At 42.6% G+C, this 23,489-nt stretch overlaps 1 protein-coding gene across 4 annotated transcripts in view; it reads right to left on the bottom strand.

Moving 5' to 3' along the window:
• Nucleotides 1–849: 849 nt before the first annotated feature.
• Nucleotides 850–23,489, bottom strand: part of tcf4 (transcription factor 4) — a 209,879-nt gene continuing 187,239 nt past the window's right edge. For all 4 annotated transcript variants that reach the window (XM_080046963.1, XM_080046964.1, XM_080046962.1 and 1 more), the window contains 5 exons: nucleotides 8,438–8,579; nucleotides 5,151–5,298; nucleotides 4,255–4,484; nucleotides 3,100–3,256; nucleotides 850–975 (listed from right to left, as the gene is read on the bottom strand). In XM_080046963.1, coding sequence (XP_079903089.1) covers nucleotides 927–975; nucleotides 3,100–3,256; nucleotides 4,255–4,484; nucleotides 5,151–5,298; nucleotides 8,438–8,579 — 726 coding nt within the window. In that variant the 3' untranslated portion in view covers nucleotides 850–926. The remainder of the gene's footprint in view (nucleotides 976–3,099; nucleotides 3,257–4,254; nucleotides 4,485–5,150; nucleotides 5,299–8,437; nucleotides 8,580–23,489) is intronic.

Consider the following 23,489-nt stretch of genomic DNA (forward strand, 5'->3'; position numbering starts at 1 on the left):
CAAAAAGCATATGCAAAGCACATTTGTGTTTGGATGACGCTTACTGAGCTCTCCCAGTGGGGTCACAACACATTACTAAAAGTGTCTTAACTGTAATTCATGTGTGTGTGTGTGTGTGGTTTGTAAGGAGGTGATACTTCTGTGATACTTCCTGGAATTTTACTGTTCTTCATTTTTACATCATTTTGTCTGCTTTACTTTTCCATGTGTATCTATCTGACGGGGTTTGCATCCAAGAGGAGATCAGGCACAGCTTCATCCACAGTGTGGCGCTAAGATTGTGCTGGAAGCTGTGTGCGGCAACAGCTGCGCAATGTTGATGAAAATCTCTTTAAACACTTTGTGATATGTTTTGCTCCTTTCTGAACAACCCTTTCCAACCCGTACCCTCCTCATTGCCCGTGTCCGGTTGCACTTTTTTATTTATTTTTTATACAAGTTTTTTGAGTTTTTTTTCTTCTTTTCTCTCATATATATATATACTATATATAGAACCCTTTTGTTCTTTAAAACCAGGAATGCTGATAAAACAAGAAGTACAAGAATTTCTCGGATGATGTGATTTCAAATGACTTTTGCCCATTGTTGTCACTTTGTGTCAAAAGCTCTTCCACAAACGTCCACTTTGCAGCAGCCACAGTTACAGTGGCTGTTTCAATGTCCGCGCAACGTAGCATCCAGTTCAGTTCAGTTCAGTTCAGTTCAGTTCTGTTCGGCCGGTGATGCAAAGCGACGAAAACGACGAACGTGACTGAAGTTTGTAGCTCTCGACAGAAGAAGTAGACGAAGGTGAAGAGGAGGATGGGAGGGACAACAGAGAAAGAGGCTGATCTGATTGGTCAGGCCAAAAGGTCCAGAGGATCTGATTGGTCGGGTTGAAGCAACAACGGGTTTTGATCGATGGCCGGGTTGTCGTGGGAACGCTGTCAGAGGAAGTGGTCACTCATCATCTTGATGAACTCTGGCACCTTGGACCTGGAAAAGCAATGGGAAGACAAAATGAAGGAAAGAAACACACCACATTGCACTCCACTAAGAACGATGTTTCTTAAATACGATAAATATACCGAATAGTGGCCCCTAGTGGAAGCAATATTTATTTATCGGACTTAAAATACTCAAAACATAGCTCCATGAAATCCATGACAATTAAAGCTGGGGTATATGATTTTTTGATTGGTCAGACTACAAGACCATTGGCGAGAAGCTGGGTGAGAAGGAGACAACTGTTGGTGCAATTTCTCGAAAATGAAAGAAACACAAAATGACCATCAATCTCCCTCGGTCTGGGGCTCCATGCAAGATCTCACCTCGTGGGGTATCAGTGATCATGAGAAAGGTGAGGGATCATCCCAGATCTACACGGGAGAAGCCTGTTTATGATCCCAAAGCAGCTGGGACCACAGTCACCAAGAAAACCATTGGTAACACACTATGCCGTAATGGATTGAAATCCTGTAGTGGCCGTAAGGTCCCCCTGCTCAAGAAGGGACATGTACAGAACCGTCTGGAGTTTGCCAATGAGCACCTGAACGACTCAGAGAATGCTTGGGAGAAGGTGATGTGGTCAGATTTTAACAAAATCAAGTTATTTGGTATCATAGTGACTCGCCATGCTTGGAGGAAGAGGAATTCTGACTATGACCCCAAGAACACCATCCCCAAAGTCAAGCATGGAGGTTGAAGCATTATGCTTTGGGGGTGTTTCTCTGCTAAGGGGACAGGTGGACTTCACTGCATCAAAGGAAATATGGATGGGGCCATGTACCATGAAATACTAGGTGACAACCTCTTTCTCTCAGCCAGGTCTGTACAAATGGGCCATGGATGGGTCTTCCAGCACGTCAATGACCGTAACAATACAGCAAAGGCAACAAGGGAGTGGCTACAATGGCGGAGCAGGTAAAAATCCTTCCCAATGTCTGTTTTAATGGTTTTTATCATGTTTTATCACACTTATGGATCTGAGATGATGCTAGATAACTTGCTGCTTAAAGACCGCAGTGCATTAATGTGGTGACGTAGGGACGAGCGAGGGGACTGCTAACTGCAGTAACTGACAGAAAGTTAGCTAAAAGAACCATTCCGCTTACAGCACCTTTAAGGTCATGGAGTGGCCTAGCCAGTCACCGGACCTTAATCCAATAGATCTGTGGAGGGAACTGAAGCTCAAGTGACAGCCTCGAAACCTTAAAGATTAGGAGAGGATCTGCAAAGAGGAGTGGTCCAAATATCCTCCTGTGTGCAAACCTGGTCATCAACTACAAGACACGTCTGACCTCTGTACTTGCCAACAAGGGTTTCTCCACCAAGTACTAAGCAATGTTTTGATAGGGGATCAAATACTTATTTCACTCAATGAAATGCAAAATAATTTATATCTTTTTTTATGTGATTTTCTGGATTCTGTCTATCACTGTTAAAATAAACCTAGCATTAAAATGATAGTAAGTCATTGTAAGTGGGCAAACTTACAAAATCAGTGAGGGATCAAATACTTATTTCCTCCACTGTATTTGTCATTGAAAAACCTGTACATATTTTGATATTTTGACAACTTTAATAAGGTGAAACTTGCACACATGTCCAGCGTATGAATAAAGAATATCGATTCAAATATGCAAACACAAACACGATTTGAATGTTTAGGAGAAAACAAAACTGTATAACAAGGATCATAAATATATATCCACATATTCAGCAGAAATATATTCAGTAAAAGAGACAGAAACACACACACACACACACACACACACACACACACACACACACACACACACACACACACACACACACACACACACACACACACACACACACAGACAATAAAATCACACTTAACTGCCAATCTGTTGTTAAAATGTACCCAGACCAGACAGAATCTTTAGTTCTGGCCTCTGTTTTTATCCAGCTGACAAATCGTCAACTCTGCCAGACTTCTTTCCAATAATCAATTATTTTGTTTACATTTTGTCTGTGTACGTTTTTACTATTTCGTTGTGCATGAGAGTGATACCAAAAATGACCATATAACTGGAGGAATCAAATATTAATTTGCTAGCTTGGTCAAAAACAAGGAGATGTTTTTCTGCGTTTTACATTTGTCCCAGGGGGTTGGACCCATCTCCGCCGCCCATCACGGCAGCGACCGCGTGGTGTGCTGCTGCCAAGGTGTGCTGAGCCTGGTCTGATGAAACGCCTCCCTTCTCCTCCTCACGGCGCTTCAGACAGGCTGCCTTAGGGTTCAGGTTCCTCTCTGGATGGAGGGAGAGAGAGAGAGATGGAGAGAGAGAGAGATAGAGGGAGAGAGAGAGATGGAGAGAGAGAGAAAGAGAACGAGAGAGAGAGAGAGATGGAGAGAGAGAGAGAGAAAGAGAACGAGAGAGGGAGAGGGAGAGAGAGAGAGAGAAAGAGAACGAGAGAGAGAGAGAGAAAGAGAGATGGAGAAAGGGATTGTTATTAGTTCTGATGTTTTCTGCCTGAAAAAAGGTGTCCTAACTGTGCCCCTTTTACTTTTTGCTTACAGCTATGTATTTCTTTTAGCTGCTGCATCACTATATCAGTCAGTCAGACTAAAGACAAAAAGACCAAATTAACTTCAACCTGGTTGAACCTTAAACAACAGATACCACTGACTGCCGCCCTCTGCTGGAGCTCCTCGATCAGTACATGTGTTGAATTGAACCTCTTGAGCCCCCCCCCCCCTGATTTCTACCTTACATTTGCAACTTTTAAAGTGCAATTCAAAAGCAGCAGCAATTGGTCTGGATGGGAGTGTGTAATGGATGAAAGCACATATGCAACGCTGTTTACATGATTCTCCTTTTTAACTTAAAAGTATGCAATTCCCTCCAGTTAAGTTATACCTTAATCAGAGCTTAAAGGTGGAGTCTAGTGATTCTGGAGAATGCTTGTTGTCAACATCAGTGAATATTATCCCACAGTGGGAAAATCCAGTGTTAATCCACGGCTTGGGCTCTGTATAAAGCATGTCGCTAGCTACGGCGGGCTCCCTTTGTTTATTGACATTCCAGTTTACAGAGCCTAGGTTGTGTAATAACCCCAGATTTTCTTTTTCCCAGCACGCACACATCTTGCGGTGAGGAGATATTCACTGACTCACCGAGCAAAAAGTGATTTTTAACATCAAGCTTTCTGCAGAATTCCTGACTCCACCTTTAAATGAGCAACCATTAAGCATGGTCACAATGGCTGCCCCACAAAAAAAAGCAGGCATTTTTTCATGAGGCTGACCTCTGACTTGCTGCTCCAGGCTTAGTATCACTGCTACAGCCTGGTGCAGTATCAGTAACTTGGTCTGGGGTTTGTCACTCTTCAGGTGCAGCTGAACCATCTTGCCCAGCTCCTTGAAGGCCTCGTTGATGTCGCGCACACGCAGACGCTCCCGGGCATTGTTGGCCATCCTGCGCTCTCTCTCTCTCTCCATCTTCTGCTCCGGGGACAGGTCCTCGTCATCGGGGTTGCTACGGTGACCGAGTAGGAAAGACGAAGAGAAAGGACGGAGAAAAAGAGGAGGGATTTTTGGAGAGTTAGAGGATGAAGTGTTGCTTTCTATTTCTGCATTCTGAATAACAGGAAAACAAAGGGTTTGGTAACAGACTTTCCCTGCGTTCCATTATCCACACTACCATGCTATTTAGTATTTAGTATGCCAGAAAAAAGATTAAGGATGTCCCAATACGTGCATGTCAATTGCAGTTTGCCGAAAAATAACCAGATGCCCTAATACATCCAATATCATTGTGTAGTACACAAACCGGCATGATTTAGTATGCAGTATGGTAAAAAAGAAAAAGTATGTCATTTGGAACGCAGGGATTATGTTGCAATGGGCCCGCGTACATCTATCATTATATCTGTCTGGAACCACACACAGGGCTTTATATATGACAAAAGTGACCTGATGTTAAGACAGTCAAAAAAAGTTGCCCAAAAGCACAATTAAGTCCAGATAACCAGCCGAGATCTAGTTAGTTTTTTTTCCTCATGATTGAGAAACGATAAAGGCCACAGACTGTCACTTGGTTTTGTATAAAACACCAACTCAGGCCCTACATCTTGGACAGGTTAATGTGTCCAGGAGAGGTCTGTTTATCAATGAAATAACTTTAGATTATTAATAACTTTACCTCTCAATGGATTTGATGTCTTTGCAGTCCAGGTCATCCTTCTTGTGGTCCATGTTCTTAGAGTCCAGGTTCTCGTCCCCCTCGTCTTCAGACTTGATCTCTGAGCTGACAGAGGAGGCGCTGTGGCCCTGAAGGCCTCCTGACATGGCTGGGAGAGGAAGGAGGGTTAGAATGTGACCATAGATAAATACAATATATGACTTTATAGTGTTTTATAAAAGCGTCACAGAAAGAAAACTTGGTTTAAAGCTGCAAAAGCCACTAAGTTGACCTTTGACCTTAGAAATAGGACAATATGGATTTGATTGAAGATAGGGCCTGGAACTGACTGGGGGCTAGATTGACGTCTACATGAACCAATCAGGGGGTGCCTTCCACTAACGGACGGGGCCCTGGGCTCCTCCCCCAAGGAGACCGATTGTGAAAAACATTATTATGAGCATATGGTTTGGAAAAGCTCTAGAGCTTTCAGTTGTAATTCCAAGTCGGTCATATCAGTCAGATTTGACCAGCAGTATCTCCCACACACCCATAACCGTAACAGAGGCAAAGTAGTACCTCTGTCATCTTCACCTAATAAAGTCTAATACTAAGACTTATACAATTGACTCGTACAATAAAAAGGAGCTGCACACTGTATGTGACTAAATTGTTAGTTAACCTCTGCCTATACGATGACAACACGTTCCAAAATGAGAACATAGGGCGTCCCGTTTGTCTCGTTTTTTTGCCGACGTAATGTGAATGTACCATGAGGCCTGTCTGGTCTGAACACAGCACACTCTCCATTCAACCTTTCAAGATGGCGGCATCATGGTAATAGATGTGATTGCGGACGTGAAAAGCCTCCGTACTAGCTCCCCTCTATACCAGCCTCTCTCCTGGGCTGAACACTGCAGCCCTTTATTTGACGTCTGTATGGATCCCACACTGGGACGCTGCCAACTTCTCCGTCAACACAAAACACTCTCACACACACAAACACACACACACACACACACACACACACACACACACACACACACACACACACACACACACACACACACACACACACACACACACACACACACACACAAGACCAACTGTCAGCCATTTTGAATCTCCCGTCTGCCTGACTGGAGGCATTTTGTGTGCAGCTTCTAGCGGGCGGCCTGTGTTTGGTTTGTGTGTGTGTGTGTGTGCACGTCTGTCTCTTTCCATACAATCGCAGTGTGTGTGTGTGTGTGTTTGTGCATTAATAGCCGCATTTAAAAGGTCCACAACTGTGAAAAGTGACTTGTGTTCTTGTCTGGTAGAACTCAGACCGACACAGAGAACCCTAGAGGAGAGTGAAAGAAATGTGAGGCCATAGCAAGTCCGACATCTTAAAATGCTTCTTCATTTCTTTCTTTCGTTTTGCATGTGCTGCTAATGAACACCGGTTCCCACAATGCACTGCACAAAAGGAGATGAACGAGCTGCTCCAAACAAATACAGTCATTCAAGGCCCTGAAAAGTATTTGGCTCTCAAATGCACCAGCCCAGTTAGAAGAGTTTTTTTTTTTCCTTTTACATTTTCCTCAATGCTATTTTTTAGTTTGTTCAGGTAATTATATCATTATTGTTATAACTCATTTTTTTAATTTTATTTTTCTGCAGACTAGCTGAATTTTGGAGTGTTAAACTGGATCAACTTTACCGAAGGAGCCTCATCAGCGTGGCTGCTGTGGAACAATGTTAGCCCTTTTTAACATTTTTAACCCAAATATTTTCCTTGTGTTTTTTCTATTTCAATAATGACAGGTGGCTGGACATAAATCCAGAAGTTCTTTACGGCATTATTTTACAGAGCCAACACAGGGGCAGAACAAGTGCATAAGACAATGCACATGTTCTATTTTCAAATATGTTTTTTAATAAAATGTTTATTTTGGTTCACATTCGTTATTATCTTTAAAATGTTGTATTGAGGGAATACTTTATGGAATGCAAAAAAATTTGATATCAGCTTATATATTGCTTATTGGCGACCACTAGTTATACATAGTTAATATTATATTATGGACTAATATTAAAGATTTCCAGCCAAGTTTTCAGTGGCTTGAAAATGTCTTGCAGTAGTAGGCCTAGTGGAACCCAATATCCATCATTTCTTGGCCTCAACTCATTTGTAGATCAGCAACTATAGATAAAACAGTATACTATGACATTTCAGCCCAGTATCCAAGAAATAATTATTCACATCGGAGCATTTCACACCTCATATATTCAATTGCCAACGTTTACGGCATTTTTATAATTTGAGTGTACCGACCCTTTAAATGATGTCTGTAATATATTACTGTAATTCACTGAACAGTGTCTAAGGTTTATATATACATATACACATACCATACTATCAATATAATATAATACCTCACTGTTCATAATTATTTTGAAATTGAGAGAGAGGAGGAAACCACAGCCCTGCTGCTACTGAGTTTAAAGTGTTTGCCTGCCAAAAACATTTTAATACCCTTAATTTACAGCCTCAACTCTGTGTGTGTGTGTGTGTGTGTGTGTGTGTGTGTGTTAAATAAACAACTTCTTCTGCTGCCTGAGTGTGTGTGTGTGTGTCTCTCTCTTCTCTCACCTCATTACACACTTGGCTGTGGCTGCCGCTGGCTGAACCTTGCTGCCAGCAGACTCATTTCCAGCCTCTAAAAGCGAGCTCAGGGCTAATTTGCTGCACTGCGCGCTCATATACACTTCCCCCTTCTTTCCATCTTTTCCTTATTCCCATCACACATACACACAGTATTTATTTACCCTGCTCGTTAGGGCTTCTATGCAGTGCAGTGGAGGCTTGCCAGCTGAGATGGGTACTGGGATGTGTGTGTGCCTGTGTTTGCCTCAGAAGCCTCCATTTTACCATTCCATCCTAATCGATCATCCACCTCGCTACATTTCGGTTTACTTCATATCAAGCATGATAATTCAAAGAGAACCTTTAAATCTCAAGAATATTCAACATTGGAGTTGAAATGTGAAAATAATATTGATCTATATCTACGTCATCGCCTTTAAGACGCGTTTGCAGACTGTAGGAAAGTAGAGATGTGTCTAAAAAGGTGACATTCCTAACGTAAACAAGCACACATGTAAATGTCACTATCAAGGGCGGAAGAACTATCAAGTTCATTTTTATATATCATAGGATAAGTCCATATAACAATTAACACGTTTATTTGTGTGTGTGTGTGTGTGTGTGTGTGTGTGTGTGTGTGTGTGTGTGTGTGTGTGTGTGAGTGCTGGTGTGTTCTCACCGCGGTACGGGTCAGTTTGGTTCAGGTCCGGTGAGGTGGCTGACTGAACGGGCAGCTGAGGCCCTGGTCCCTGGCCCCCCATGGAGTGTCCCCCCCCACGCAGAGAGCCCACACTGCTGCTGCCGTCTTCTCTGTGAGAGCCCTGTAGGAGAGACAGGACATACACAGGCTCACCATACTGTCTGCACAATGAAGGAATAAATACATTTAGTTCAGACGTGTCAAAATAATACAAAACAAACAAGAAAAGCACAAAATAAAATCATATAAGTTCAGAAATAAGAAAAGTAAAAAGCAAATGACTACATATGTTGGAGAAACCAGCATTGACATAGCTGAAAAGAAGAGGGAAGGAGTATACACTTATTCGATCCTACCCCTTTTCCACAGCTCAATAATTAATGTTAATTAATTAACTTCTCATTGTTATGTTAATGTTATATATATATATATATATATATATATATATATATATATATATATAAATATATATATATAAATTCACACATACACAATCTATACAATTTGATATACTGTCTTTACAACATTTACTCAAATTCTCAAACTTCTGGACTTCCGGAAAGTCCAGAGAAAACATGAAAAATGCTCATTTTTATAATTCATCATTTAGCCTCATAGTCTTTCATTTTCTGTTTTGGCAATATGCAAATGAATAGCCAGACAGGAACGTGTGTGGCTGGGTTTGAGAAGGGGGGGGGGGCCTCTTGTGACTGTGTGTTGTACAAATACAATTAACTCAACTTGACTCATGTATTCTCAATGGAGGAATGTTGTTTTATTAATCATCCTATTCATCCCATTAGGTCACATAATTACCTCAATGATTCATTCTTTATTTAAATATCCTAGTTTGAAATGTTTTCCTATTTACCTGTTTGTATTGTGAACATTACTGACTGTTTCCATTGGATTGTATCAATTTGTGACTAAAAGCAAGTAGAACTAATTATTTTGCACATTTTAATACGTTTAACATTGTAATGGTTTCATGGCACACACATATAAAATGACTAATATTTCTGGGTTCTTTCTTTCTCCTCTAGATGTTGTAGTTCTGTAGTTGGCCTGCTGAGGGCATCCTCTGCCTTTCTAATACACTGACGATCTCCATCTCTCTCTCTCTGTCTATCTCTGTCTCTCTCTCTCTCACACACACACACACACACACACACACACACACACACACACCATTCTGACGATGTTTTTTTTCTTCTCCAGTACAGCTAAACTTGGTGCTCTGCTCCTTCAGACTACCTGTGTTTGTTTGTGTGTGTGTGTGTGTGTTTGTGTGTGTGTGTGTGTGTGTGTGTGTGTGTGTTAGTTAAAGTTCATATCTGCATGTCTGACATGTATATTTACAGGTAGATTATTTTAGTTTCTTCTTGTTTTTCATGTGTGCGTTTCTGGGGGAAATTCTGTTGTGGTGTGTGTGTGTGTGTGTGTGTGTGTGTGTGTGTGTGTGTGTTTGGCTAAATCCTATCCATCTGTCTACTCCACACACATGCACACAGACACATGCACACCCACACACACTCACCCACAAACACACACCCACACCCACATGCATACACATGACGGCACAACAACTGACAATTATCTTAATGCCCATATGTTTAATTGTGGGATTTCTAATTCCCAGAGCACCGAGCGGCTTCCAGCAGGGACTCACTGTTTTGGCACGAGATGGGTTCTGTCTCTCTCTCAGTGTGTGTGTGTGTGTGTGTGTGTGTGTGTGTGTGTGTGATGCCAGCTTTCTCATGGCATCCTGTGGTTGAAAACAGTCTCTCTAACCCTCTCTTTCCCGAGTTTCGTTTTAAAACTTTGAGCGTATGAGCAAGTCATCGGCTCCATATTAATTCCGACAGATATTTAGATGTGTATACTCGGAGAGCTGAATGTCAGTGTGGACACAGTGTGCGCAGGGTCTTTAGCAGTGTGATAATCAGACTTCATTTTTAATCCATTGCTCAATGTGACACCGTTGCTCCTCTTAGCTGGTATATCTGGGAGGGAGGAGGCGGGGTTTATTTGGCCCTGACCAATTAGCAGCGAGTGACACATCCATTCAGCCTTCTGTCTTTGTTTAGCTCTTAAACCTCATACAAGGAACTTTAAAAATGTTATGAAACCGTCTTATTTTTCCTCAGACTTCATCATAAATTGGCTGTTGCAAACCAGACCTATCAGTGAAAAACAGCGCTATTTTTATACTGTTATTATTAATGCCTTTGTTCGGGTTTGATTTTGAACTCACACACAAACCACTTACGGGAAGTAGTCCAGAAAAAAGCCATTGTGTTTCCCAAATGGTACTAAATCAAAGTTTGATTTGCTTCACTATTGATATTTTACCATTGATAATCTTACATAGTCGGAAACAGGGAAGATTGGGGGAAGACATCTTTAACATCAACTCTAAACTATTCAACCTATAGGCTACGACAAAGGGCGCTTTAGCAAGACATGGCAACCAAACCAGCTGCCTTTAATATCTGTGCAAATTCCCTCACACATTATCAGATTACTAACACCGACTGACAGTGAAACATGGGACGGTTTAGGAGGCGGCGGGCAGTTGCCTAAGTTGCCCACAAGTTTGTTTTTTAACTGAAACATTGCAAATGTTTTACGGATATTTAGATGAAGGAGTGTAGTCTTAAACTGTGTTCATTCTGGTAGCAGATTATAGTCGGTATGCAGTGGAGTTTAGGTGAGAATAAGACTTATGAGCCGCTGTGTCATGAATGAAAAACCTAATGTTCAGTCTTTTACGTAGATGACATGTGATTTGTGCTGGGGTACAAATAGTTTTCTAAATGTCATGGAATTATTATTTTTGTCTGCCTTAGATGCTTCATAACCAAAGTGTAAATAAAGTTGCTTTAAAAAAAAAGTGTGATCCGTCTGTCTGTCTGTTAATCCTGGTGGCTAACACTGAGGTCTTGCCAAACTCCTCTTTAGCTCCGTGCAAATATCACAAAATGTCGAACGGCTTGCCTGTGTGCACGCTTGTGTATTTGTGTGTGTGTGTGTGTGTGTCTCAAACTGAGCATCCTCCGTCAATCCATCCATACGTCTGTTTACTTTACTCCTTTATTTATTATTTGCCTCTCTCCTCTTTTCTTTCCGTCGTCTGCCTTTCATCACTGCGTGGATTCCCAAATGCAAAATGGCAGCAGAGAGAGAGAGAGAGAGCGGGTGGGAGACAGAGAGAGAGGCTGGCGTACATTTTTAATGGAGGAGCTTTTATATTTTAACGAGCCATCATTCTCTCCTGCTTTATTTAGTCCAATCAGGAAGGAAGACGAGGAGACAAGAGGGACGAGAACAAATGTAAAGACTAGTGCATCTGCTAAAGATTTGATTATCATGTAAAAGTTTTTTTTTTCTTCAGTAATTTAATTCAAAAAGTGAAAAACTTTCATATCCTCTAGATCCATGACACATGCAGTAAAATATGTCAGTTTTTCTTTGTTTAATTCAGCTGATTACTCACAGGTTATTAATATTGAAAATCCAGCGTCTCAAAATATTAGAATATCACATAATATAGATCATAAAAATATTATCAGATAAACAATTTTCACGAGCCGTTATCAGCAAAATCAAAAAAAAAAATCACTTCATGTGTAATGAATCTAGAGCGTATAAAAGCCTCACTTTTGGAATAAATTACCATTAAAATTTGATTTCCCATTAAGTTGTGATTTTTGGAGATGCACCTGTAAATGACACATCTACTGATCGTCTGCTGGTTAAATTGCCCCAGTGAACCACAGCCACGCCCACTTACCCACCATCCCTAGGGTTCAAGGAATCCGATTGGATGATGGATAAACTTAATCGTGCAGCAGCCAATAGCGATATGAAAGCATCAGTGAAATGCTCTGATCAGCGAGGGGAATTTTGTATCATTGTCAGCTGTGACCGTGCTTTGGAAATAGCTAGTGCGTAGATCTCGAGTTAAGATAATCTGGTTAGAGTTGCATTCAAGGACGCTGGGACATCTGCAATTAGTTGTTTTTGGCAGCTGGAAAGCGTCACATTAATATGACGTCGTGTCTCAGGAATCAAACCCAGGAGGCGAATGAGACACACACACACACACACACACACACATGTTTGCCGGGAGAAGTATGAAGTGAAGTATTGTTTGCATGATTTTTAAAAAGCAGGTGTCCAGCAGCCAACTCTCAATAAGCAGATGTCGGACTGTCCTTGAATGCACCAACAGGGAGATCCTTTCAAAACAGTCAACGCTCTGGACTGTATTATCACGTCAGAACAGAACTTAAAGGTGGAGTCAGCCATTTTGGAGAATGCGTGTTGACAAAATCACTTTTAGTCAAAATCAGTGAATATTTACCACATGCTCCGTTATCTGTCGGTATTGTGTGTGCGCTGGAAAAAAATAATCCGGTGTTAATACACAGCCTAGGCTCTGTAAATGGGTATTCAGGCAGAGGGTATGTATATAAAGTGGGCCCACCATAGCTTGCAATATGCTTATTTACAGAGCCTAGGCTGTGTATTACAACTGATTTTTTTCGGAGCACACACAATGCAGACAGGTAGCGATGCATTGGGCATTGAAGACCATATGATGACCAGTCCTTTGTATGGTATTCTAACATATATAATGCTACACAACAGAGGATATAAATTATTCATATCATTTCATTTTAATATGAACTGAAAACAGTTATTCCCGAAGTCTAATTTATCAATATTAAAGTTATTTTTAACAAAGCTGATTGGAAGATAGAAGCTAGAGGGATAGAGTAGAAGATGCTAAGAAAAGAAGTTGTCACCTTCAATGTTGTTCCTCATAGGAAAGTGTGTACGTTTAAATATGAGTGTGAAAGAGTTAGCCAACTGACACACGCACACGCACGCACACACACACACACACACACACACACACACACACACACACACACACTTGTCATGCAGTTTTTAAACAGTAGGGACAAGTCTGTCTCTTCAGAGAGCAGAATAAGCTATTTTCTAACTCTATTTCAACTCTTATTAGATGGATTTCTGCAATTTCTAGTTGTCGTTTCCAATTATTGTTGCAGTCCGGGGGAAAAAAAGAACACACCTCCGCCAGAGGAGCAAGAGACCAAGGGAGGAGATGTAATATGAAGCTGGTTAGTCCACCCCAGACACAATATACAGCACACTGGACGACTTCAGAACGTCAGGGGAACAGAAATATGACGCAAGAAATTTCCTGAAAAATATGACCACTAGAACTAGATATTTCCTGTTTATTCAGGGGCAGTGATATTCACAAGAGAGTTCCATTCAGATCTGTCTGTTTGATTAGTATGCTTTTGATAATATTGATTTTTTTCAGTGATTTATAATAATGTTTCTCTTCATTGACAGTGGCATAGTTTCAAAGGTTTTTTTTTTTAATTAAATTCTGCATACATTTCGTATTTGAATTGGAGTGTCGGACAAAATCTGTCTGATCCGTGTCATGATTATGAAGATCGTACTGAAATTAAACAGGTCTTGTGAATGTGAGATCTTTATAAGGAGATGCTCAATCACTTCAAGTGCACCTTTCACTTTTGTTAATCTTGTGTGGATGCAATGCATTTCTGCAGATGTGATGTACTGAGCCTTCATTGCGCTAACCTAAACACACACACACACGCAGACGCACACACAGGAACATTATTCATACTTCAAGCTGTACAGTCTCTCCTTTGAGAAAACAGAATACTTGACAGAAAGCACCTGCTGCGACACCACAAAGACACACACACACACACACACACACACACACACACACACACACACACACACACACACACACACACACACACACACACACACACACACACACACACACACACACACACACACACACACACACACACTAGTGTTGAGGCTGGAATACCATGGGCGGAAAAGTACAGTAACATTTTCCATCGGTATGATGTGTATGTTTTTCTTCCACGTGTAGCCGAGTGGATGAAAAATGTCTCAGTAATATGTTAATAAAATATGAAACAGACGAAAAAGGATGGAAAAGAAAGAATTAGGTCATAGGAAATATGTCATTTGGAACGATGGTGTTATGAGGTTTATGTGATCATTTCTGTGCAAAATACATCTGCATGATCTGTTAGAACTGATGAAAAAAAAATGTTTCATTCAGTTTCATTTTTTAAGTTATGGCACATTCGAAAAAGAAATATTTCAAATGGAACTTTAAACATTCCCATTGTTTTGTAGTTGTATTTGGTGTATTCATCTATTTAATTAGTTCAACAGTTGGTCCTTTTAGAGACTTAAGGCAACTTTGACCCCGTTTGCACTTGTCTTTAACATGTGGTTTTTGTGATCTAACCACATGAATACAGCTTTAACTACAGGTGAAAACACTCTCAAGACGCATTGAGATCGGATCACAAAAAACACATTCGGAGGTGGTTTACGTCGCTTGTGTCCGCATTCAAATGGTAGTGGAAACAGCAATGTGACTTTTGTCCACATTAGGGACCTCCTACTCAACTGCCACCCCCTGCCTGAGCGTTAAAAATGCATCACTGGCGTTCATGCAGCTTTTATAGAAGCCTCATGAACGTTTGTTGCATCCGCCAGTATTGCAGATGACAAGCTTTCTGTCCTCTGTTTATATTTTACTGCGTTTATCTGAAAACACGGAAATCGCTGCTATTGACTGGAGAACTGCAAGGCAACGACTTCCTGTTCTCATCTGCTTAAAAATAAATGTCAACTTGCGTTAGGCTAGTAACAGGCTTTTAATGTGAAGGCACACAGGAAATATTCAGTTCGCACATACAGTAACTTAACTGCATATAGAAAGCCGTGTGCTGGTGGTGGTGACAAGAGTGTAAAACACACATCTTTCATCAGCCAAAGTGGCGTAATAACTTACTCGCCTAAGAGTTTTAACTTTTATATACTATATGCTATTTACCCCCATTTGCAGTGTTGTGCATCGCTCCTCCTTGTCTAAATGAGACGGTAGCCTATCTCGTCAACCTAGACTTGTAATTATCTTCGCACGTAATGCATTTGAATAGCAAATGCGATTAAAACTGTGGAACTGTACAGCCCTGTATGTTTACTTGTTTGAACCCCCCCGGTTAAAAACACCAATGCAAACGGAAAGTATGTACGTGTTGATTTACATACAGAGCGGGTAAATGGAATCCGATCACAAGTAGACAAAGAAGTCACATGTGAAAAGACAAGTGTGAACACAAGGACTGAAAGCTGGCCACTTGATCAGATGACCAAAGTCACATCATAATCCCAGGTGGAAACAGGGCCTTTGAATGAACCAATTATCAAGGTCAGTCAAGTTTATTATTGTCTTTAACTTAGATAAATATACATATCACAGCTTTCCAATACAAACAGTGAAGGCGTACCACACTCAAACAGCACTACCATAGAATAGTTTTGCATAATAACATATGGTGCTGCTGTAATGTATTCAGACTAGTTAAGGCCAATACAGCAGCCCACATCTATCACATTAATGCTAAAGCCATGTATGGATTTTTTAGATATTCTGTACATTTTTGAAATAACTGATTCGCCTTTCATATTTGTGGTTCATACAGAGTTGTGTAAAATGCCACAATATGGTGTAACATTAAAGAGGACCTATTATACTACTTTTCAGGTCTTAATTTCTTGTTTTACACTGCTATAGAGCAACCTAACACGAATCACATCACAAAAAACTATGTAGATTTTCGGGAAGCTCTTTCTCTTATTTTGGCGATCCAGCACGTCCTGTCAACACTTGAGTGTGTGTGCTTCGGCAATCTCCGCTCCCTCCGCCTGTGCATCGGCCATCTCCGCTACCCTCCCCCCTCCTGCAAACCCCACTCCGTTGTGATTGGTTACCTTCCTTCCGGAACACTTTCAGTGGCGGGAAGCGCGAGCATGGACCTATAAGGGCGCGAGGCAGACGCGAACAGGGAAGTGACAGCATTACCATACATGGAAACATCCGCGTGGTCACGTCACAAATTTTTATGCGACGTCACAAATTATGAAAGGGTAGACCGCTTTGAAGACGTGACTTCTCGACTGGCTAGAATAGTGTTTAGTGCTCTGCACAGACACCCCAGACGGTCAGCAGGGAATACGTCGAAATGCATGTAAGTCATTATTTGATAATTTAGTATGGTTAAGCATGACTATGAATCATCATAACAACGTTTATAGGTCATAAAAGTCAAAAAGCATCATAGGTCCTCTTTAAGATTTGCCTTCACTGGAACATATAAAGTTTATAATTATCTTTTGTATTAATCTTACTATTATTGTACTGGAGGTAACTGGGCGAGAGTAGATTTTCCCCCAGCTTATAGGAGTAAATCCAGTGACTGAGAAAAAGAGGCGAGACGCAGAATATTAAAAAGGCATTAGTGTGTTTTTCAGCAAAGTGGTGCAGATTATGATCCATCCACTTCACTTACTGTAATACTGCTTAATGGAAAGAGAGACCTTTCCCCTCGTCTAAGAGGGCCTAGACGCTGTCAAATAACTAGCGCATCACTGGAGGCCGACAGTGGCTGTGTGGATGGAATTGTATGAGTGCGAATGACTAAATGCAAGGATCTGAGCACAAATAACATACAACACTATCACAATGGTGAATGTTGGAGCATGTGTATTTATCTACTTCTGCATTCATGCATTTCAGTGTATATGTATGTTCCATTCATCTCTATGTATATGTCTCTCGCCCTCTCTTGCTCTCTCTCTCTCTCTCTTTTCCTAGCCTGCATCAGTCTACCACCTGTTTTCCCAGAGTTATGACCTCAGCCTGCAGGCGTCTTTGCCTAACACTGCCAAACTACATACAGCTGTGTGTGTGTGTGTGTGTGTGTGTGTGTGTGTGTGTGTGTGTGTGTTGGAAAGAGTACGGACAGAGGGAGAGAGCACATCGACACAGAGAGATGAAAGCAAAAGTAGTGGCAGAAAATGTCTAATAATGTAATATGTAATAAAATGCGTATCAAGAAGGGAGAAAAAAAGACTGTGTGAATGTGTGTGAGGGTAACCAAGGGTAAAAGGAAAGACTGTACAGAGAGGGCGACTGGAAAAAGAAAAGTCGGAAAAAGAAGTATAGAGGGATTGGAAAAAGAAAAGAGAGGAGCATGAAATAATTGAAAAAAAAGACAAAAACCGAAGTAGGAAAAGGAAAGAGTAGTTACAGACAGGAAAGAGGTGGTGGAGGGATGATGATAAGAAATACAGAGAGAGAGAGAGAGAGAGAGAGAGAGAGAGAGAGAGAGAGAGAGAGAGAGAGAGAGGAATACAAAAAAGTATTGTTTGTTTCATTTCAGGATGACATCACTCCCTCCTCTTACTTTATTGATTCTACTTTCCTCTTCTTTCTTTCTTTCTTTCTTTCTTTCTTTCTTTCTTTCTTTCTTTCTTTCTTTCTTTCTTTCTTTCTTTCTTTCTTTCTTTCTTTCTTTCTTTCTTTCTTTCTTTCTTTCTTTCTGGGGGGTTCAAACCCAGGTCCTGTTTATGCTTCACCAACACACCACTGTGTGTCTGTCCATTCTGTCCTGTATGCATTGAGCCAAACCTCAATACTACAACATGTATGTTGTTTTGAACTGTTGCTTACTTATTTGTTGATCTATTTCCATATCAATTAGCCTATTTTTTTTTATAAAAGATTTGTCCATTTAACATTGAGATATGAAATAAATTAACTAACCACCACAATCATCCGTAGCCATAATGCAGACTGTAAAAGAAGGTAGGTTTGCTATGAGACCTAATATACAAACATGTGCCTCTGAAAATCAGCTAAGGCTCATGAACATGAATTGACACAAACTCAGCTGAATGTGATAAACCTATAATGTTGTAAAATGATGCACATGACTCCTCTGTGTCTATACAGAGGACTATTGAGAAGATCATTAGCAGAAAACCTAAATGGGGAAATACTTCTGGAAGCAGCAGCTCCTCTAATCAAGTTATGCTATACAGGTCACCACAACGTAAGCGGGCTGTCAGACTTGGGTCCCCACAATGTGATGTTAACCAGCACACACCCATGTGAAGGACATATAGAAGGCAGTGTGTGTGTGTGTGTGTGTGTGTGTGTGTGTGTTTGTAGTTACAGGTCCTAGATGGGTGTGGCACTGACATGGTGTGAGTATTATTCCCTTGCACGGCACAGTGAGGTAGAGAAGTTAACATGAATAGTTGGATAGGGTGCTAGTCCCAAATTGCAATGGGAGCCTGAAGCCCTTATCGGCTCACTATAGCTTCATTCTACAGTTCGGTTCGGTACGGTAAGGCACGCAAACCATTTGTGTTTCCACTGTCAAAAGCTGGGAAGAATACAACATTAGCATACTGTGTTTGTACCCTGTATACCCTTTTGTTGAGGGTACCAAATGGACACAAAGGGTCCCAAAAGGGAGGAGCAACACACTGCAGTCCGTTGATTGGTCGACAGAATTGTACCATCAGCAGTGGAAACCCAAGCCCTACCAAACCTCTCTGTACTGAGCTTCACTAACTTGGTGCATTTCCTGTAACTTCTTCACACTGAAAGCAGCCTGCCGGTTTGCCAGTGAAACACTTTTAATGAAACAGCAGCATGTGTGAGGAAACGGAAGGTTCTCCGTGAGAATGGTGACTGATTCCCTCACTGCAATCTGGTGTGTGGCACTGATTGGCTGATTGGACCCAGGTGTGAGGAGATGATATATGCCCTGAGATCCCAGTGCTCTGTGCTGCTCATTATCTCACCTTAAGAGGTAGTGAGAGGTTGTCTCTGAGTGCTCTCTGTGTTAAGTTTTTCTAGTCTTCTGTTTTACTTGTGTGTTTCCGTTCAGCTGCTTGGCAGCGGTGGTTTAGTTTGTGCTTTAGTTTTTCTATATTAAAAGGTAGCCTGTGTGGCCCTTTCTAGCCTTGTGCTTTTTGTTTTCTCCCCCTCCCCTTCTTCGCGTTAGCGATTTAGTGGTTATCCCTCCGGGGATAACTTTAAGACACCCTTTGGTCCGCACCTGTGTCCCTAACCCTCCCCCCAGTCCTCACAGAATGAGCAGCCCAATGCAGGGCACAGCGGACCCCACTAGTGCTGACAGTTTAGAGGTCCATAGGCAGGCAATTTCTGCTCAAGGAGCCATGTTGGGCTCACACGACCAAACCCTACGTGCCATTGTAGAGCAACAGGCCTCGCAGGACTGCATGCTTCGGGAGATACTGGCCCGTTTACAGCCACCTGGGCCAACCCCTACCCAAGCACAAGCACCTCCAGTTCCACCCCATGACCCTTTTGTAGGCCAGGAGACCAAGCTGGCAACCCCAGCCCGCTATGACGGGCATCCAGGGAGGTGTAAGGGATTTATAACCCAATGCTGTTTAGTTTTTGAGTTACGACCCTCTATGTTTAGCACCGACCGAGCCCGGGTCGCATATATAATATCCCTTCTTTCGGAAAAGGCCCTTTCATGGGCTACAGCCTTGTGGGATAGGCAGACTCCAGTCTGCGCTGACGCGCCCCTCTTCATGGCGGAGATGAGGCGCGTGTTCGACCACGATGTTAGTGGCCACGAAGCAGCCAAACGCCTCCTTAGGTTACGTCAGGGCTCTGCAAGCGTTGCAGAATTTTCAATTAAATTCCGGACTTTAGCTACGCAGTCAGGTTGGAACAGGGAGGCTCTAGTGACCACTTTTAGTCATGCCTTGTCTGAGAGAGTTCAGGATGAGCTCGCTTCCCGTGAGGTTCCAGATTCACTTGAGGATTTAATCTCATTGGCTATTAGAATTGACAACAGAATTCGTGAGCGCAATAGAGAGAGAAAACAAGCGTACACCCACCAGATGTCTGAGGAGTTTAGCATCCCTTGTGAAAGACCTACCCTGCCTGAAGGGTCCCTTAACAATGATGATCAGGAACCCATGCAAATAGGACACGCACGGCTTACTCCCGTGGAAAGACGGAGGCGTATGAGCAGTGGCGTGTGTCTATACTGTGGGAGTGTGGGTCACTTCATTCGCCAGTGCCCCTCAACGCAGAAACACAATAAGCAGGGAATCAGGGTAGGCGTGTCAGACCTTGGGGAGGTCTTGCAGAGTCGTAATAATTCCCCTCCCGTGGTCAGTAGTTGCACCCCTTTGCCCTTTGAGTTATTATGGGATGGACACTGGCGCGCCTTCTCTGCATTTGTTGATTCAGGAGCAGCAGGTAGTTTTATGGACTCAACCCTGGCCCGAAAGCTCAATTTACCCATTTATGATCTTCCTTGTCCACTCGCAATTAATGCAGTGGATGGGCAACCATTGGGTAGGGGTAGGGTTGAGAGGGTCACCTGCCCGATTTTCATTCGCATTGGCAATCACACGGAAGAGATTAAGTTTTTTCTTATTGATACACCTCAGTTACCCCTCATTCTGGGAAACCCATGGCTCAAGGAACACAACCCTCACATCAATTGGAGGACTGGGAGGGTGATGAGCTGGGGTCCTAACTGTGCATCTCACATGATGGAGTCAGACTCGGTTCAACTCCAACCTGTTGGATGTGAGCCCCCTCCTGCCACAAGTGCCTCTGTCTCAAAATCTCACAGTTCAGTAGGTCTTCCCTGTGCTTCCCCCAGCGACCGCCTGACTCTCGGGGTTATTGAGACCTTGACTCCCTCTGATTCTTCGCCCTCTGTGTCTCTTCTTGCAAATGGGGTTCCTGCAGAGTGCGCTGAACTTAGTGAAGTCATTAGTAAACATAAGGGCCGTCCACGTTCAAAAAATCAGAGGCTAAATGCCTTATCTCTACGATTCCAGTGTTCAGATAGTGACAGTTCTCCAGAGCCCATTGTGCCCCTTACCCACATCTGTGCCCCACTGACTGGGGAGATTGACACAGTGGTTCAGGGGGCTCAACAGCAGGAGCCGGACCCAGGAGGGGGGCCCCAAGGCTGTCGGTATGTTCCGGCACGAGTGCGATCACAAGTGCTTGAGTGGGGCCACTCCACACACCTCACAAATCACCCCGGTGTTCGTCGCACTATTGGTTTTCTCAAACGGAGATTCTGGTGGCCCCGGATGGGTAGAGATGTGAGCGAGTTTGTGGCAGCTTGCAAAATTTGCACCCGAAACAAGACGTCACAACAACATTGCCGCCCAGCCCCAAACTATCGGGTGGGTCAGAGGGTGTGGCTCTCCACAAGGGATCTCCCACTGCGGGTAGAGTCTCGCCAATTGCCGCCACGTTTCGTTGGTCCCTTCAGGATCATTCGAAGGATAAACCCCGTCAATGTTCGCCTCTTGCTTCCTCGGTCCATGAGGATTCACCCCGTGTTTCATGTTTCCCGCCTCCAGCCAGTCTGTTCCGATCCACTAGCCCCTCCAGGGAGGCCTCCACCCGGGGTGGGTGGGGGGTCCTGTTGGAACGTCAGGTGCCGTTCCTTAGAGGGGTGGTCCTGTGAGGAAACGGAAGGTTCTCCGTGAGAATGGTGACTGATTCCCTCACTGCAATCTGGTGTGTGGCACTGATTGGCTGATTGGACCCAGGTGTGAGGAGATGATATATGCCCTGAGATCCCAGTGCTCTGTGCTGCTCATTATCTCACCTTAAGAGGTAGTGAGAGGTTGTCTCTGAGTGCTCTCTGTGTTAAGTTTTTCTAGTCTTCTGTTTTACTTGTGTGTTTCCGTTCAGCTGCTTGGCAGCGGTGGTTTAGTTTGTGCTTTAGTTTTTCTATATTAAAAGGTAGCCTGTGTGGCCCTTTCTAGCCTTGTGCTTTTTGTTTTCTCCCCCTCCCCTTCTTCGCGTTAGCGATTTAGTGGTTATCCCTCCGGGGATAACTTTAAGACACCCTTTGGTCCGCACCTGTGTCCCTAACCCTCCCCCCAGTCCTCACAGCATGAGGTAGGCGAGGTTGGGTTTGCATCAGACCATCACAGGTTAGCGGTGGTGGGCTAACCCTGCTAGCATGCAGGACCACAGCAGCGTGGCTCACCATGGCTATACCCTCTACTGTGAGGCCCTAGTGGAAATACATATGATCAGGGTTTACTTTGGCCCCAACACTGCTTAAGTGGTCCGACCCGGGCCCCCGTGGAAAAACCTTATTATAGAGCTGCTGTGTTTTCAGTCTTAATTAGACAGTTTTTTCTATCAGCCAACGATCCAGAGCCCAAATAAACACACACAAACACACACAGGTCCTAATGGCAACACAAGCTTCTGTGTGTGTGTGTGTGTGTGTGTGTGTGTGTGTGTGTGTGTGTGTGTGTGTGTGTTTTAATGCGAGTCCATAAGTAAACATTACATTTCAGCACATACCCTTCACTTCACTTTATTATCTTTTTTTCCACTGGGTGCGTACTGAAGGAAAACAGGTCACACATGGAAGAATTTTCAAGATTAAACCCGAAAAAGCAGTTTGTCAAAATATTAACCTCAACACGGAGTTGACTTTGAATGTTTTCATTGGACTAGAGCGCACGCCCCCACTTCATAAAACTGGACGGAAAATGTGTCTCTGGGGACGTGCAAAGGGCAGAGCAAGTGTTTAAAGGGCAAGTCCAAATGCAACTGAAAAAGTAGTTTGGAAGTATTTCGCTTTGAGCTTTTATTGTACCACAGAGTTAAACTTGCCGTCCTGAATCCAAGCACGCTGTTCTCTGTTCCCCTTTCCTTTTTTTTTAAATCAAAACATGTCGACACATCTTTCTCACTATAACATTTTCTTCTTAAATTGATCATTTATTAATGTAACAATTTGAAAACCAGAAATGTGTTCAATAAAAAATAATGTTGGTCACACTTTACAATAAGGGGTACATTAATTAACTGTGAGGTAATGCTAAGTTAATGCTATTAATGGTTAATTAATGCTAATTAAGCACTAACGTAGTGCTAGTTAATGCTTACTAAGCACTAACTAAGCATCAACATGTCATTGACTCATATAAAAGGAGTTGCAGGATTGACACCATTCCCGTTACGTTTTTGTTCATTGCTTACATAGGGTTTGTGCATGTTTAGAACTGAGGA

This window comes from Ammodytes marinus, assembly GCF_949987685.1.
Source record: "Ammodytes marinus genome assembly, chromosome: 18".
Taxonomy (NCBI): Eukaryota; Metazoa; Chordata; class Actinopteri; order Uranoscopiformes; family Ammodytidae; genus Ammodytes; species Ammodytes marinus.